Source organism: Triticum aestivum, chromosome 2A, assembly GCF_018294505.1.
Source record: "Triticum aestivum cultivar Chinese Spring chromosome 2A, IWGSC CS RefSeq v2.1, whole genome shotgun sequence".
Lineage (NCBI taxonomy): Eukaryota > Viridiplantae > Streptophyta > Magnoliopsida > Poales > Poaceae > Triticum > Triticum aestivum.
This window is the reverse complement of record NC_057797.1, coordinates 13,913,187-13,932,504: the sequence shown is the minus strand read 5'-3', so window position 1 is coordinate 13,932,504 and position 19,318 is coordinate 13,913,187. Positions and strand designations below refer to the sequence as shown.

Here is a 19,318-nt window from a genome sequence, read left to right as displayed (position 1 = left end):
GATGGATACAGGTATGGTGTTGATCCTTGACCTGATGGATGCATCGGTCCTGACTTCTGATCGATGCAGTAGCTGCAATGTCCTGTGGCTCAACTACCTCTGCCTCTCCTATGTTGCAATGGAGCGACCTGAGAGCACGGCAGCCTTTTATTTTCCTTTTCTCCCCCTCCCTGCTATGTGTTATCTCTCTTAGTACTAACATGTCCCCTCTCTTCTACATAAATAATTCATGGCAACCAGGAGAATCTATTCTTAAAAATACTCCTGACTGAAATAGGGTGGGATTTCATCATACGATGCTTGTGATTTCTTCTCTGTCAACTGTAGTAATTCTCCCGCGCGTTCAAACAGGCATGTACGGGCGCGTGAGTGCGCTGGGGTGGCCAGCGGGTCGGCACAAAGGGTGAAGTAAGCCGACGAGGTCCGCAGCAATAGCTACATGGACGTACAGGCGTTCTCTTCTGTGGAGAACCCGAGCGATTATTTTGGGGTTGATCTCCACGTATTAACTAGCCCCAATTTGTTTTGAGGGATTAACTAGCCTCTAATTATAATTATCTAACAAGGGCATTAGTCTTTTAATTAGGATGCGTTCTACAATTTTGGTCTATCCAAGCTTTGATCGATTGCGTGTTAGATGCTCGGCAAAATTCCTCGACTACCTAACAAATTTCTTAGGTAATAAAAATTATTACTCCCTTTCCTACAATATTATTGTGTTAGCTATGCTACTTGGTAGAGTTGGAATATTCCTAATATATGATTGCAACTTTACAAGTAATCTAGCGACGGGATTGAATAGACTATTGTTCTGTTTCTTTTAGTCTTACTTCTTTGTACACATTTTTGCGCAATATAATAAAAATTGCCGTAGAAACAATTGTTCTACTGTTTCTACATAAAATAAACTTTACACGTAATCAACATTGATCCGAATTCTCAATACTTGGACACTCTGCCCTCCAAACAGTGGGATGAATGGACAATTGAAAAATACATCTATTAAGTTTTTTCACTGCAACATGTTTCTATTTTTGCATCTGTGCTTCTACCCTAATGGATGAACCACAATACACCTTACCCTAGGGTACCACCTAATTGACCCGCAACAGAAAAGAATGCCACCGAATTCATGAAACTTACATATATTGCTAAAATTTGAAAGTTGAGAATACTATTGAAGAACCACATCCGTATGATTATGCAGATTTAAATGTTGATTGTGTACGAGAAGGGACAATATATTTCCGTCGATTTTACAGAGATAACCGATCGTAATTCCAAAGCATTACCAAAATTAATTTTGAACAGAAATGGATGCGGTCTAACTCAGTGATCATCCAAAATTCTGAATTATATGTAATCACTTATCCATGTTTTCTCTTTCACCTCTCATATTGCGAGTCTAACTACTATTTTTTTTCGCGGGTGAACTACTCTACTTCGCTATATGAACAATTATCCTTTTTTATCCTATACATTGCTATGAATTTCTGTAGCAACACGTGGGGAACATATTATATTACACACAATCAAACCTAATGAAAGTATATTACAATCGATTCCCGCAGCAACGCGCGGGGATTCATCTAGTTACATAAGTGTTGCTGGTGCATTATAGTATTTGACTCTTCTCGTCCTCATATTTTGTATCTTGTCAATGAAGTCTGCTACTATTTACATGCTCCAAGTGCAGCTCACTTGGCTGCAGTGAAAAGAATTTGAGGTAGTTAAAGTTTACTATGGGACTTGGACTTCAAATGACCAAGTCGCTCTCCATGCTTATTAGTGCATACTCTAATGCGGATTAGGCAGGGTGTGTGGATGACAGAAGATCCACATGTGAATTTTCTATATTTCTGGGGTCAAATCTTGTGATAAAGTGCAAGAAAACAAGCTACTGTTAGAGTATAACACTGGCAGATGCAACTATAGAGGTCATGTGGATTCAGACTCTTCTTTGGGAGTTTCGAATGAAGGCTCCACAAGCTACGAGGTTATGGTGCGATAATATTGGTGCAGCCTATCTTTGAGCAAATCATGTTCTCCAAAAATTGATTTCCACTTTATCAAAAGAAAAGCACTCCCTCCGTCCCCAAATTCTTGTCTTAGATTTGTCCAAATACGGATATATTAAGTCATGTTTTAGTATGCTTCCAAACACCGAACAGAGGACGTACTTTGCTTTGAGCAGACTTGTGACCATTCTGCCCCGGGTCCAGTTGCGGCCGGCTAACCCGGCCTGCTTCTGTAGTCTAGTGGGGGTGGTCGACCCAAACCGCAGCAGACCAGACGCGTTGGCCGGCGGCGGCGGCGCAGGTGGTTGGCGTGCGCCTGGCGTCCCGGTGGCACGAGGGATATGCTTCCTACCAGCACGAGCCGCCTGGCCGTGCACACAATGATGATTCGATGTCGATGCATCCGGCGCATGGATTAGTTTCCGTTGGAAACCTGAAGTGCCACGGGATGTATCCACATACTGATTTGTCCAACTGGTCATCAACCCTTGCTCCTGCACGGGCTAGCAATTTTTTAAAGAAAGTTTATGTAAATATTGCTTTGTTTCAATCTTATAGAAAAAAAGTACAAATTATTTATGAATATCATTTACTACTTATTTCCATTGTTACAACATTTTATATTGCCCTCCTTCATATTATGCTCACATCATCTTATATTTCTGAAAATTTTGTATTAAGCGTTGGGCCTTAACAAAAAGTGGTGACACCATTATATATATATAACGACTCCTAAATTATGTAATTATTAGTAAATACATTGAAAATGTGTTTCTAGTTAGCATTATTATACATATATAATCTATTTTTGAAAATTTTGCAACATTGCCACTTTTTCATTTTTCACTCTACTGGTTACTATCGGCCCAATTACTGCTTGCATCTGCCTCGTATGTATGATTAAATATATCATGAAAACATAGGTGAGCTATCGCCATTCTCTGAGGAGTTAGTTTATGTCGATCACTCTCAGCTCTGTCTACACGGTCTCTCTCTCTCTCTAGACTCTCAATCGACCACACCTACCTCGTAGTTATGATTAAAATATATCGCTAAATCTTTTCTTTACTTGGACCATAACACTCTAGAAGCCATCCTTATATTTTAAAACTGACCTACAAATTTCTAGAAGCCCCCCTTCTATATTCTAAGAGTTTCATTAAATTATTGGATGCCCAACTCTGGGGTTTTCAAAGTTCGTTTGTACATTTTTGGAAATTCATCCATGGTCCCAACTGATTCATTGGGAAAAGTAACAACAATGCTTTTCTTTGGCTGCGTAATGAATTGCATATTTTTACTTAATTAAGCGCTCTCCGTTGTCGTGCATTTATCCATAAATATCTTAAATGTGAAACTTAGTCTACATGCCCTCGCTTCTCAAATCAACAAATCTCTGATGCACTAGCATAGTTTAGCAATTCTGTTTTTTAACAAATATATTTTAGTATTTTTATTATATATATTTACCACATAGATTTAGAAAAAATTTCACTCTGATTTTTTTAATATTTTCTAAAAAATTTGCAGACGTCACATACAGATTGCGGAGTAAGTACATATGCATAATTTTTATGTTACACTTTTGGATCAGGAAAATTAGTTCACATACCTAGATGCATGTACGCACAACAAACTTACCTACTTGTGTCGCACTTGCATGGGTAATTTCATGGGTACGTTTCTAGAAAAAAATATTTTATCAGATGACCATACATTTGCACGTTTCCTAGTTTAATGAACACACGTATCTCGTCTGTAAACGTACAGACTGCTTAACACAATAAACAGAATTCCCATTTTTAACATTGCCGAGATCCATCGTCGTCGATGCGGTTGAAGCAACACCGCTCCTCCTCTTGTCCCCTCCAGCCAGCACGAGCTCCAAGACGATGCCCCCAAGATGAAGGATGGCCCTGACGAACCCACCATCGACAGATCCGGAATTCGCAGATCTAGGGTGTCCCCTAGAGCATCCAAACCGAGGTGGGGATGATTGCAACATGCATTCGTCAAGGAGACCATGCCAACATCGCTGCCATCGTCCACCATGACCGAGGTCGACACGGTTTTCATCGGCAATCGCGTTATCCCGACCCCGTAGTTGGCATGGATCCACTCAGATCCATGCCAACGTCGCTGTCATCGTCCACCATGACCGAGGTCGTGAAGACGAACGCAGCCGCTGAATCACCAGCAGAGGGCCTCCAACGCCCATCACCGCCCAATCCACATGTCGCTGGCCGGCCACAAACCATGCCACAATGGATTTGGACAGGTGCCAGATCCACGGCCGCCATCACCAGCCATCACCAAGCAGGGCTGCCCACTGAAGCGCGCATCCCGCCGGTCATGTAGGCGAAGGCCACTGCCGCACCGGCCAAGGACGCCTCCCTGACCGCTGCTCCACTTGAGATCGGATATGGCCCCGTCACCCCAGCTAGCAGCAAACCAACCCGGAGTGAGCACCGGATTAGGCAAGAAGATGAATAGTTGTTGGCAAGAGGTTGAAGAAAGGGATCTGGCCATTCATTTTTCATCTGACGGCTTGAAACAATCGACCGACCCCAAAAAATCAGGCGACTGTCATCTGACCGGTCCCAATGAACAAACAAGAAACAAGTCTACCGATGATGATTGTTCGGTCGTTGCTCTTCTCTACCAATTATTAAACCACAAGAGCAGTTACGAAACAATACAAGTATGACATTAGGCCTATCTTTAGGTCCATCGAACCTACATACTTGTTTCACATCTATGAAAATAACAGTAGTACAAAAATTGTCAAACAGAGGCAACTTGGCTTAATGGACAAGGCCATTTGCAAATTAAAATGGTGCAAAGTCTACTCCTTGCCAGCTGCTTCGTGGTTGGTGCTTGACACGATGTCTTGAGGGCCATATATGTGAGCTTTGTTTTAGTCAACCGTTTAATTTAATCCTCTCATGAAGTTAATAACCAGTGTGCATCCCATCGTGAGCCAAAGAGCCCAAGGCACCAATCGCGCTTGTGATTCCATCAACCACGCGCCTCAACGGCCTACACCTTCGTTCTCGCGAGCTACCTGAAGGCTTTTCCGCGGTTAGTGTATTCTCCATTGATCTCCTCAATTTCTACAGCTTCTTTAACAACCGGCTTGTCAATTAAAGTTCATGCATGCCTCTTTGATCATCACGAAGGTCTGTGTATATATGCATAAGCATTCGTCTGATGTAAAAGTTTTTATTTGTTTTCTCTCTTTTTTTGCGAAATTATATTTCTTTTCTCAATCAGCAGAAGCAATAGAATGGACCCTGCACGTATGCTGCCGAGGGACATACCGTTCCATCTATTAGAAGAAATTACAGAAAATTTCTCCGACGAGCGGAAACTTGGGAGCGGTGCATATGGAAAAGTGTACCTGGTATGGTAAAGACTTACATATGGTTCACGATGACACAAATCATTATCTGCTTCACTTGTTTATCTATACCCTATCCACAACTCATTTACTCAGTTTCTACTTTATTCATGTTACCCTCCTACTTAGTTGCCTTCAAGTTAACCATGCATATGTGATGTTGAATATATAGGGAGTGGATAAAAATGGGGTTAAGATTGCTGTAAAGGTGCTTCATGAGAGGACAGACCTTGACGATAACAAGCGGCAGTTTGAGACGGAGTTTAAGAACCTGGAAAGTCTCCAACATCAAAATATCGTACGTTTAGTTGGCTATTGCTATGAAACTCGGAAAACATATGTAAGTCACAATGAAGAACTTGTTTTTGCTAACAAGATACACAGGGTGCTCTGCTTTGAGTATATGCCTGGAAAAAGCCTAGACAAGCTTCTTGCAGGTAAAGAACTGATCTCCTTGATCTAGTTAGAATGCCAAGGAATCATTGTTAAAATTGCACTTTTACTGAGAAACTCATTTGTTTGATGTTCTAGATGAACATAATGGACTTGGTTGGCACACAAGCTATGCAATAATTATTGGAATCTGCAAGGGGCTGAAATACCTTCACGAGGAGTTACAAGATCCTATGTTTCATTTGGATTTAAAACTAGCAAACATATTGCTGGATGGTAATATGGTGCCAAAGATCGCAGACTTCGGCTTGTCAAGGCTCACTGGAGGGGAACATACACAAATAACGCAGGGTGTTTTCGGAACACTGTAAGCCTAATTCTTTATTCGAAATAGAACATTTGGAACCATTTAATAATGTTTTCAATATATATGGTCATGTGTCCTGCAGTGGGTATGTGCCTCCTGAGTACCGAGACAAGGGTGTAATTTCTCTTAAGTTCGACATATTCAGCTTAGGTGTCGTAATTATAAAGATAATGGGACGAGTTGATGCCTACTACAGGAGGGAAGAAAAGTCTCCCCAGGAATTCATTGAGGATGTATGGAAAGTTGTTACCTTCTATCGAGATCAATTGTACATGTTTCAAAAGTGTTGAGATACACTAACATTTATGTTCAACATCTGCAGGTGCACCGGCACTGGAGGAATAGGCTGCAGGCAGCATCAGGGGTTGCCTTGGAGTCATACTGCAAACAAGTCATAAGATGTGTCACCATAGCTTTAGACTGTGTGGAGGGTGATCGACGCAAGAGGCCAACTATTGGAACTATCGTCAGTCAACTTAATGAGGTAGATGTTATGTGTCCATTTCCGGATGCGTTGCGAAATGACCCGGAGTCCTCGGCGGAGCAGGTATTCATCTTACTAATGGCACGAGACATTGGTTTTGTTCTATGTTCTTTTTTTCATGTTCAAATATTGTACCGATGGCCATTAAATTTATACATTTGATCATGATATCATTTATTTTGAATAAGTTTAAACTTAGGGAGGGGCACATACAACATCTTGTATACACACATTTGTAAGCTCACCTAAGCTGTAAATCCGCACTGACTAGGTACTCATAGGTTTGATGTCAGTAAGCACATGCTTTGAGGATTGAAACATCGAGGTAACTACATACATATTTAATTTTCCTCAGTAAATATGATCACCAAACTATAGACTTGCACACGAACTGGGGTGGGAGAGCACGTGAATGAGGGTTCAGTGGAACAACCCTAGATAAATAATTATCTTACATTGTGAATTATATTTTCCCACAAAGATATACCAGGCATGATTTCTTGAAAATTATTACTTTTTCATTTGTTATATTGTTCATGCATAAAAAATCACTAAGCAAAGAAGCTATGAAGCGGGGGTTGATCAGCAATGTTGACTCCTCGCTTTCTCCAGATGGCATATAAACTGCATGTACGATGCAAGATGCTTGTATGTGAGAGCCGACATAATATTCATCTCCTCCTATTGGACACCACTTTGTAGATGCTTAGATGATTTACTACCCATCCTATACACAATAAATAAACAAGTGATTTACACTCATTTATTTCTCTCAACATGTAAACATGCCACCTCAGCATGTAACCATGTTTGAGAAAAGTCCTGGCTCAACATGAAACCATGATTGTAATTATATTTTATAACTGCATAACAATTAAATGGAATAAATCATACATATTTTAAGTTTTAGTTCTTGTATTATTACTCCAAATATTCACGTTTCAATCGCATTGAAATATATTTTAACCAATTCGGGTAGCAATATGTGTTGTTAAGTTAATTTAGCGCTAGTTACATGTATAAACACCTTATAAGCATGATTTTCTAGCCAAGCACTCACCCTTTCAAAATAAACACCAATGCAACCTTGGGTGAGAAAAATGACCTGTTTATTATTCTAAACAACTTTGTAAGCACTTGCATTAGACGTGTTCTTAAGGTGCACTCCACAAGACTAATCTTATAATTGTTTCCCAACGTGCAGGAAACCAGGCAAACTGACATTACAGAAGTAGAAGGAAATCGGGAGAGGGAAGAGCTGAGCCAGATAGAGAATCTCTTTGGTGAAGTAGTCGACAACTACAAGTTGGATCAAATGGCAAGTTACATGGGCAAATCCAAGACACGGGATGACCGAGTACGAGAAGCCTGCATCCTGGTAACGGAGGACGGCAAGGATGCCAGGGCGTCTAGGTATGTGGAGGGTCTCAAGACTATGCATGGCGATGGCGATGGTCAGTCCACGATGTGCCTTGTGTATAACGCGACCGGCAGCACCCTCCACCACGTCCTCCAGCACGACTGGTCTGGTCATATTGGCAGGGCTCCCTATCCTGCCTTGACCGGCAACGGCCAGTGGGCTGCCTTTCATCACGTTGCCCAGCCCGGCGAGCCAGATTCGCTGGCGGCGGTCCTCTACCGAGGGAAGAACAAAGATGGCCACGACCATGATTACTTGCTTGCGTGGCATACACCGTCGAGATGGTATGAGTGCAACAAGGTACGTGCATCCTATGTCCTAACCAGTGCTGGTTGTTCCAACTCAACTGATCTTGACAACCTAATAACATGCGTATGTATAGTGCTTCACATGTTACTGATATGCATGCATACACAGGCGTATTGCGACATCGGTGGTGTCGACTACTTCAAAAATCGTTGGGCTGATATACACAGCAAACTGAGCAAATCCGATTACTCTTCGGACGCCATATACGGTGGGTGTTATATTGAAGCAAAAATTGGAGGGGGCAATAGTCCTAAGTTTACTGCAAGAATCACCTCCGTGGACGGACATCGCCAGCATTGGCAACCAGTTACGTTTGTCCAAGCTGCAGAAGTCGTTGGGGAACTGACGGATGATGGTATTATGTCACTCTAATAATTCCAACATAAAGAAATAGCCCACTCGGTACTTTATGACTTTACTGTTGTCATTATGTTTTTTTTTCTTTATTTAAGTTAGACTGTTGGTATTGTACTATTGTCTATGTGCATCTTGAGACCACGTTTCACTACTCATGCTTTCTATTTTCTTGATGCTACATTTTGAGTTAATAAAACCGTCATTTTTTGAAGAAGATAAAATGATCGCACGGATGTGGAAGTGCGTACATGTTATGGATATTAATGTAATTCATCTGATCCAAGCAAGGAACTGCATGCAAATCTTCATCTCACTGATGTGCACAGGAAGCAGTGCTGAAATACAATGATGTTGGGGAACTGTGTCCGCCATTAGCAACGAATAAGACCTCCCAAGTGTCGGGGGGTTGTCGGCCTCGGCCCCTGTGTGTTCAATTACTTCTTGCCACCGCCCATCTCCAGGAGCGAAGAGAGGAGCGAAGAGAGGCTCATCCTCGGCGCGACGAGCCGTCCATCGGCAAGGCCATGTCCTTGAGGAGCACCAGGAGCACGACACCTCCCATTCCCGTGCCCGGCGACGTCAGTGGCGGCGAGGACACTAGCAGCGGTGGGGAGCACAAGTAGCAAGATGGTGGCAGACGGCGAGGAGAGTAAGTGCGGCGGCGATCATGAGCACGAGCACACATAATTAAAACGTTCCATAAACGTTGTTGTTATATGCGAGATGTTACAGTGTCACGTTAGCCATGTTGGAAAAGTCAACAAGACCGTCCTACACCGTTGATTGGTGGTTTATGCAAAAAGATTATTGTACATGAAGCTTTTGCCAAAATTTTGAAAAAGAAATTCCCCCAAACCTTAGCCCTCAACGTGGTTGCTTTGGTTGCTTCGTACAAGTAACACCTGGTCCTTTTTGTATACAACAAACTGCTTTATTCTCATAAGAACGATATAACTGCAGTTTTACATAACAGGCTTTGCAAGACAGAAAAATAATAACCCAGTCCTGCACTGACGACTTGACGTTGACGAGAACCCGCACGAAGAAGAGTATTGCTGCAGCAAGGAACCAACTGTGTCGCCATGAGGACTCCGCCAAGGGAATCCTCGAGGCTTCCTAAGATGCTTGAGCCACCCGGGATGTCCGGGATCTAAGACCGATGAACACCTGTTGGCCGTGATGGCAAATTCCTTAGATCAACCAGATCTATATTCGCGAAGAAAGAAAACATCGTCCGCAAGAGTGGGAAGGAAGAAGAGCGTTAACCATCTTGCAAAGGAGCCACACACCACCTACCAAGATCTGAAGAGAGTTGATAGATTCGAGGACACAGACTCTTACATGCCCTTCACCAGCGCCGAATCAGACGTCATCGAGACAGGGAAATACCTTATTCCCATAAAACATCTTGTTGTAGCATTCGGAGCAGCAGCCCAAAAGATGTTTGGTCGGCCGCAAGGAGAAGGCTGACGCAAAATACAGGCCCAATCTCATGAAGTGGAAAAAAAACTGAGCAGCTAAGGGCAACTCCAAGGGCGCGTCTATGCCTCGCTTGATTTTTTTTTTGACGGATACGTAGCAGTCCCCTACACTGTTCCTGTTTGCGCTGGCCCACTATGCTACCGTGGTAATCTTTTCATGTGTTTATAAAATGATGATAGTACATTAAAATATCTTTTTTTGCGATCAAATCCGAGAGCTTTATTCAACAAAAGAGTTCCTTGGACAATCAGCCAGCAGGCTTGAAACCAGGAAGCTCGGGGTTTTGTCGAGCCAACTTTCGGTCACATTCAGAGTGCAAGCACGCTTAGCACAAAGGTGTGCAGGTAAGTTTGCCGACCGATTTACATGCTGAATCACAAATAAAGGAAAATTAAAGGCTAGCTCTCCTATTTCTTCTAAGATAGGTGCCACAATCGATCGAGAATTATGGCGAGTGTTCCAGAGTGTCACCAACTCCAGACAGTCCACTTCCATTATCACATGCGATAGCCCTCGAAGTGCAGCAAAGCGGGCTCCTTCTCGCATAGACAAAGCTTCAACAATTAGTGGGTCAGAAATGCCCACAAATGGTTTGCACCAGGCCCCCTATAATGCATCGGAGGAACGAGCAACACCACCTGCACCGCCCATACCATCTGCAAGATTCAGTGCCCCATCAGTAGTGATCTTGATCACGCCTTGTTCTGGTGGTCTCCACCCATGGCCGGGAAGAACTGTGGGTGTGTTGCGTGGCATCTCAAGTAGGGCTAGGGCTTCCTTAGTGGCTCGAAGAGCTGCTGTCGGGTCCCTACCTTCTTCTCCATGTTTAATACGGTTGCGAGAATGCCAAATCGTCCACATGATTGTGATGATCTTTGGTCGGTCATCCTCAGAAAACCGAGTATCACACAAAATATCCCGAGACCAAGAGTCCGAATGTAGTGGAGGTAATCTGATGCCAAACCAAGCAAACGCTTCGTTCCAGAAGCGTTGTACATGAGTACAGTGGATAAGAGCATGCATGAGATCTTCCACCTTGGCCAAGCAAACATTGCATCTGTCGATGACTGCAATATGGCGGTGTTTAAGTGTGCACTCATCCGGTAGGATCCGTCGAACTACACGCCACCAAAACACATGAACTTTTGGGATAACTTTGAGTTTCCATAGAGCACTCCACAGTTGTGATTCATCTCTTGAAGCTCCGGTATCCGCCCCTTCTCCTAGAGCAAGACGCTCGTTCTGAGTCATTAGAGCACGGTACGCTGATTTAACTGTGTAGTTACCTGAAGCCTCAAAGGCCTAAGCAAAGAAATCCTCACCACCCCCACGCCTGATTGGTATGTTGAGGATCGTATCTGCATCAGGGGCAATTAAGTTTGATCTAACTAGCTCCTGTCGCCAGGACCAGTTATCCGGATCAATGAGATCTGACACGATGTGGACTGTAGCAGACGCCGGTTTCATCATGGGGGACATAGTAATTGTGCTTGGGATCCACTTATTTGTCCACGCATCAATGGAGGATCCATCTCCCACTCTTTTGATCAACCCCGCCTTCAGAGCTTCCCTGCCCGCTATTATATATCGCCCTCCAAGTTGCAGAAGCAGACTTGGGGACTGTTGCATGCATAAAATCCGTGTCAGGAAAGTAGCGGCCTTTTAAAACCCTTGCACAGAGAGAGCTCGGATTGGTTAGGAATCTCCATCCGTGCTTTCCAAGTAGCGCAAGGTTAAACTGACGAGGGTCTCGAAAACCCATACCTCCTTTGCACTTCGGTGTAGCTAGATTCTTCCACGACACCCAATGCATACCATTCTTGTCAAGAGAGCTACTCCAGAAAAAAATTTCCATTGGAGAAGTAAGATTCTTGCAGACTTTTTTAGTGAGCAAAAAGTACTCATCGAGTAAGTTGGAATGGCTTGAACCACCGACTTTAGCAAGGTTTCCCGCCCGGCACAAGCCAGCAGCTTTTCTGACCATCCCTGCATCTTGCTCCGTGCCCTCTCCTCGATGTGATCGAAAGTGCCACTATTAATACGACCAACAGCAGTTGGGGGCCCCAGATATCGCTCGCTGAACGCCTCCACAGGAATGTTCAGGACTGCTTTCAGTTGCTGTCTCAAGTGTGCTGGTGTGTTGGAGCTAAAATAGATAGAACTTTTGTCGCGATTGACACACTGTCCAGAAGCATCACTATAAATTATGAGGATCTCATTCAGTCGAATAGCAATTTGATTAGTTGCACTGATGAAAATCAAACTATCATCTGCAAACAGTAAATGTGACACCTGATACGTCTCCAACGTATCTATAATTTTTTATTGCTCCATGCTATATTATCTACTGTTTTGGGCAATATTGGGCTTTATTATCCACTTTTATATTATTTTTAGGACTAAGCTATTAACCGGAGGCCCAGCACAGATTTGCTGTTTTTTGCCTATTTCAGTGTTTCGAAGAAAAGGAATATCAAACGGAGTCGAAACGGAACGAAATCAAGTGGAGAAGTTATTTTTGGAAGGAAAGCTACCAGATGGACTTGGACCCCACGTTAGGAAAGAAGGAAGGTGCTCACGAGGGTGGGGGCGCCCCCCCCTAGGGCGCGACTCCCTGCCTCATGGGGCCCCCGAAGCTCCACCGACGTACTTCCTGCACCCATATATACTCACGTACCCTAAAACTTCCAGAATGGAGATTAGATCTGGAGTTCCGCCGCCGCAAGCCTCTGAAGCCACCAAAAACCAATCGGGACCCTGTTCTGGCACCCTGCCGGAGGGGGGAGCCCTCACCGGTGGCCATCTTCATCATCCCGGCGCTCTCCATGACGAGGAGGGAGTAGTTCACCCTCGGGGCTGAGGGTATGTACCAGTAGCTATGTGTTTGATCTCTCTCTCCCGTGTTCTTGATTTGGCACGATCTTGATGTATCGCGAGCTTTGCTATTATAGTTGGATCTTATGTTTCTTCTCCCTCTCTTCTCTCTTGTAATGGATTGAGTTTTCCCCTTGAAGTAATCTTATCGGATTGAGTCTTTAAAGATTTGAGAACACTTGATGTATGTCTTGCCTTGCGTATCTGTGGTGACAATGGGATATCACGTGATTCACTTGATGTATGCTTTGGTGATCAACTTGCGGGTTCCGCCCATGAACCTATGCATAGGGGTTGGCCCATGTTTTCGTCGTGATTCTCCGGTAGAAACTTTGGGGCATTCTTTGAGGTTCTATGTGTTGGTTGAATAGATGAATCTGAGATTGTGTGATGCTTATCGTATAATCATACCCACGGATACTTGAGGTGACATTGGAGTATCTAGGTGACATTAGGGTTTTGGTTGATTTGTGTCTTAAGGTGTTATTCTAGTACGAACTCTAGGGCTGTTTGTGACACTTATAGGAATAGCCCAACGGATTGATTGGAAAGAATAACTTTGAGGTGGTTTCGTACCCTACCATAATCTCTTCGTTTGTTCTCCGCTATTAGTGACTTTGGAGTGACTCTTTGTTGCATGTTGAGGGATAGTTATATGATCCAATTATGTTATTATTGTTGAGAGAACTTGCACTAGTGAAAGTATGAACCCTAGGCCTTGTTTCCTAGCATTGCAATACCGTTTACGCTCACTTTTATCATTAGTTACCTTGCTGTTTTTATATTTTCAGATTACAAAAACCTATATCTACCATCCATATTGCCCTTGTAACACCATCTCTTCGCCGAACTAGTGCACTTATACAATTTACCATTGTATTGGGTGTGTTGGGGACACAAGAGACTCTTTGTTATTTGGTTGCAGGGTTGTTTGAGAGAGACCATCTTCATCCTACGCCTCCCACGAATTGATAAATCTTAGGTCATCCACTTGAGGGAAATTTGCTACTGTCCTACAAACCTCTGCACTTGGAGGCCCAACAACGTCTACAAGAAGAAGGTTGTGTAGTAGGCATCAAGCTCTTTTCTGGCACCGTTGCCGGGGAGGCTAGGTAAGCGGCACTCACACCCCGTCAACTAAGCTCTTTTCTGGCGCCGTTGCCGGTTAGGTGAGTGCTTGAAGGTATATCTTTATATCTTGCAATCGAATCTTTTTGTTTCTTGTTTTAGCACTAGTTTAGATTATAAAAGAAAATTACAAAAAAATGGAATTGAGTTTGTCTCATACGCTTCATCTTTTTAATATCTTTCGTGAGTATGATGGAAAGGAAAATTGTGCCAAAGTGTTAGAAGAAGGATGCATTAAAATATTTGGCACTAAATATTTGAATGATGAGCATGATTGCAATGTTGTTAGTATGAATTCCTTGAATATCCATGATGCTAATGATATGCAAAGCCACAAGCTTGGGGATGCTATGTTTGACGAAGATGATATTTTTTGTCCCCCAAGTTTTGATGAGCAAATTTATTATAATGAAAGCATGCCTCCTATCTATGATGAATATTGTGATGGCACGTATGCTATAAAGAATAATGATAACCATGAAACTTGTCATCTTGATCTTAATTTTCAATCACATGATAGTTATTTTGTTGAGTTTGCTCCCACCACTACAAGAATCAGCTACTTTGCCGTCCGCCACGGCGGACGGCAAAGGCATGAACGGCGGACGGCAAAGGCCTTTGCCGTCAGCCGCGGACGGCAAAAGGCTCCGGCAACGTAGGCTACGGTAAACAGATACTGTGGCTCAACTACCTCCGCCTCTCCTATGTTGCAATGGAGCGACCTGAGAGCACGGCAGCCTTTTATTTTCCTTTTCTCCCCCTCCCTGCTATGTGTTATCTCTCTTAGTACTAACATGTCCCCTCTCTTCTACATAAATAATTCATGGCAACCAGGAGAATCTATTCTTAAAAATACTCCTGACTGAAATAGGGTGGGATTTCATCATACGATGCTTGTGATTTCTTCTCTGTCAACTGTAGTAATTCTCCCGCGCGTTCAAACAGGCATGTACGGGCGCGTGAGTGCGCTGGGGTGGCCAGCGGGTCGGCACAAAGGGTGAAGTAAGCCGACGAGGTCCGCAGCAATAGCTACATGGACGTACAGGCGTTCTCTTCTGTGGAGAACCCGAGCGATTATCTTGGGGTTGATCTCCACGTATTAACTAGCCCCAATTTGTTTTGAGGGATTAACTAGCCTCTAATTATAATTATCTAACAAGGGCATTAGTCTTTTAATTAGGATGCGTTATACAATTTTGGTCTATCCAAGCTTTGATCGATTGCGTGTTAGATGCTCGGCTAAATTCCTCGACTACCTAACAAATTTCTTAGGTAATAAAAATTATTACTCCCTTTCCTACAATATTATCGTGTTAGCTATGCTACTTGGTAGAGTTGGAATATTCCTAATATATGATTGCAACTTTACAAGTAATCTAGCGACGGGATTGAATAGACTATTGTTCTGTTTCTTTTAGTCTTACTTCTTTGTACATATTTTTGCGCAATATAATAAAAATTGCCGTAGAAACAATTGTTCTACTGTTTCTGCATAAAATAAACTTTACACGTAATCAACATTGATCCGAATTCTCAATACTTGGACACTCTGCCCTCCAAACAGTGGGATGAATGGACAATTGAAAAATACATCTATTAAGTTTTTTCACTGCACATGTTTCTATTTTTGCATCTGTGCTTCTACCCTAATGGATGAACCACAATACACCTTACCCTAGGGTACCACCTAATTGACCCGCAACAGAAAAGAATGCCACCGAATTCATGAAACTTACATATATTGCTAAAATTTGAAAGTTGAGAATACTATTGAAGAACCACATCCGTATGATTATGCAGATGTAAATGTTGATTGTGTACGAGAAGGGACAATATATTTCCGTCGATTTTACAGAGAGAAACGATCGTAATTCCAAAGCATTACCAAAATTACTTTTGAACAGAAATGGATGCGGTCTAACTCAGTGATCATCCAAAATTCTGAATTATATGTAATCACTTATCCATGTTTTCTCTTTCACCTCTCATATTGCGAGTCTAACTACTATTTTTTTTCGCGGGTGAACTACTCTACTTCGCTATATGAAGAATTATCCTTTTTTATCCTATACATTGCTATGAATTTCTGTAGCAACACGTGGGGAACATATTATATTACACACAATCAAACCTAATTGAAGTATATTACAATCGATTCCCGCAGCAACGCGCGGGGATTCATCTAGTTACATAAGTGTTGCTGGTGCATTATAGTATTTGACTCTTCTCGTCCTCATATTTTGTATCTTGTCAATGAAGTCTGCTACTATTTACATGCTCCAAGTGCAGCTCACTTGGCTGCAGTGAAAAGAATTTGAGGTAGTTAAAGTTTACTATGGGACTTGGACTTCAAATGACCAAGTCGCTCTCCATGCTTATTAGTGCATACTCTAATGCGGATTAGGCAGGGTGTGTGGATGACAGAAGATCCACATGTGAATTTTCTATATTTCTGGGGTCAAATCTTGTGATAAAGTGCAAGAAAACAAGCTACTGTTAGAGTATAACACTGGCAGATGCAACTATAGAGGTCATGTGGATTCAGACTCTTCTTTGGGAGTTTCGAATGAAGGCTCCACAAGCTACGAGGTTATGGTGCGATAATATTGGTGCAGCCTATCTTTGAGCAAATCATGTTCTCCAAAAATTGATTTCCACTTTATCAAAAGAAAAGCACTCCCTCCGTCCCCAAATTCTTGTCTTAGATTTGTCCAAATACGGATATATTAAGTCATGTTTTAGTATGCTTCCAAACACCGAACAGAGGACGTACTTTGCTTTGAGCAGACTTGTGACCATTCTGCCCCGGGTCCAGTTGCGGCCGGCTAACCCGGCCTGCTTCTGTAGTCTAGTGGGGGTGGTCGACCCAAACCGCAGCAGACCAGACGCGTTGGCCGGCGGCGGCGGCGCAGGTGGTTGGCGTGCGCCTGGCTTCCCGGTGGCACGAGGGATATGCTTCCTACCAGCACGAGCCGCCTGGCCGTGCACACAATGATGATTCGATGTCGATGCATCCGGCGCATGGATTAGTTTCCGTTGGAAACCTGATGTGCCACGGGATGTATCCACATACTGATTTGTCCAACTGGTCATCAACCCTTGCTCCTGCACGGGCTAGCAATTTTTTAAAGAAAGTTTATGTAAATATTGCTTTGTTTCAATCTTATAGAAAAAAAGTACAAATTATTTATGAATATCATTTACTACTTATTTCCATTGTTACAGCATTTTATATTGCCCTCCTTCATATTATGCTCACATCACCTTATATTTCTGAAAATTTTGTATTAAGCGTTGGGCCTTAACAAAAAGTGGTGACACCATTATATATATATAACGACTCCTAAATTATGTAATTATTAGTAAATACATTGAAAATGTGTTTCTAGTTAGCATTATTATACATATATAATCTATTTTTGAAAATTTTGCAACATTGCCACTTTTTCATTTTTCACTCTACTGGTTACTATCGGCCCAATTACTGCTTGCATCTGCCTCGTATGTATGATTAAATATATCATGAAAACATAGGTGAGCTATCGCCATTCTCTGAGGAGTTAGTTTATGTCGATCACTCTCAGCTCTGTCTACACGGTCTCTCTCTCTCTCTCTAGACTCTCAATCGACCACACCTACCTCGTAGTTATGATTAAAATATATCGCTAAATCTTTTCTTTACTTGGACCATAACACTCTAGAAGCCATCCTTATATTTTAAAACTGACCTACAAATTTCTAGAAGCCCCCCTTCTATATTCTAAGAGTTTCATTAAATTATTGGATGCCCAACTCTGGGGTTTTCAAAGTTCGTTTGTACATTTTTGGAAATTCATCCATGGTCCCAACTGATTCATTGGGAAAAGTAACAACAATGCTTTTCTTTGGCTGCGTAATGAATTGCATATTTTTACTTAATTAAGCGCTCTCCGTTGTCGTGCATTTATCCATAAATATCTTAAATGTGAAACTTAGTCTACATGCCCTCGCTTCTCAAATCAACAAATCTCTGATGCACTAGCATAGTTTAGCAATTCTGTTTTTTAACAAATATATTTTAGTATTTTTATTATATATATTTACCACATAGATTTAGAAAAAATTTCACTCTGATTTTTTTAATATTTTCTAAAAAATTTGCAGACGTCACATACAGATTGCGGAGTAAGTACATATGCATAATTTTTATGTTACACTTTTGGATCAGGAAAATTAGTTCACATACCTAGATGCATGTACGCACAACAAACTTACCTACTTGTGTCGCACTTGCATGGGTAATTTCATGGGTACGTTTCTAGAAAAAAATATTTTATCAGATGACCATACATTTGCACGTTTCCTAGTTTAATGAACACACGTATCTCGTCTGTAAACCGCGACTAATGGCAGTTGCGCAACCGCGACTAAAGGGGCGGGACTAAAGGCCCCCCCCCCCTTTAGTCGCGGTTGCTTAAGAACCGCGACTAAAGGCCCGTCCACGTGGGCGCCAGGTGGCCGTCGGGGCGGAGGACCTTTAGTCGCGGTTCTTCTGGCCAACCGCGACTAAAGGCCGCCGCAGGTTTAAATTTTTTTGCGAATTTTTTCAATTTTTTTTATTTTCAAATTTCTGAATTATTTTATCCTCTAATCTGTAATCACCACCCCTCATCACTGCTCAATTTATCCTCTAATCTCTAATCACCCCTCATCATTCCAAATCATCTAACTTCCCGAACGGTCACCCATCCTCCCACTCCCCCAGCCTGAGCACGCTTAACTTCCGGGTTCTATTCTCCCTCGTTTCCAAGTCTGCACTTGTTGTTTTCCTGACAATAGTAGGATGTCAATTCTATTAACCCTCAGGTATTTAGCTTGAGCATGAAGTGACACATTTCACTGTTTGAGTTTGAAACTATTATTTTAAAAAACAGTAATTATTTAGTAACACTAATATTTCTGGAATAATTAGTTTGACCATTTTTTGACCACAGTTTGACCAGATTTGACCAAAGTTTAAAAAAACTGAAATAATTATTTAGTAACACTAATATTCTAGAATAATTAGTTTGACCATTGTTTGACCACAGTTTGACCACAATTTGAA

General features: G+C 42.3%; 1 protein-coding gene across 1 annotated transcript; it reads left to right on the top strand.

The window, feature by feature from the left end:
* The first annotated feature begins 5,304 nt into the window (after positions 1-5,304).
* Positions 5,305-8,763, top strand: LOC123191329 (probable LRR receptor-like serine/threonine-protein kinase At1g53430). Its single transcript, XM_044604114.1, has 7 exons — positions 5,305-5,421; positions 5,591-5,855; positions 5,950-6,178; positions 6,261-6,357; positions 6,501-6,725; positions 7,867-8,382; positions 8,500-8,763. Exons 1-7 carry the CDS (start codon positions 5,305-5,307, stop codon positions 8,761-8,763), a joined length of 1,713 nt encoding a protein of 570 aa, XP_044460049.1.
* The last annotated feature ends 10,555 nt before the right edge of the window (positions 8,764-19,318 follow it).

Coding starts and splice junctions, on each gene's coding strand:
- LOC123191329 (XM_044604114.1), top strand. CDS start 5,305: ATGGACCCTGCACGTATGCTGCCGAGGGACATACCGTTCCATCTATTA. Junction 6,358..6,500: donor TTATAAAGATAATGGGACGA/GTTGATGCCTAC, acceptor CAACATCTGCAG/GTGCACCGGCACTGGAGGAA. Junction 6,726..7,866: donor CGGAGTCCTCGGCGGAGCAG/GTATTCATCTTA, acceptor CCCAACGTGCAG/GAAACCAGGCAAACTGACAT.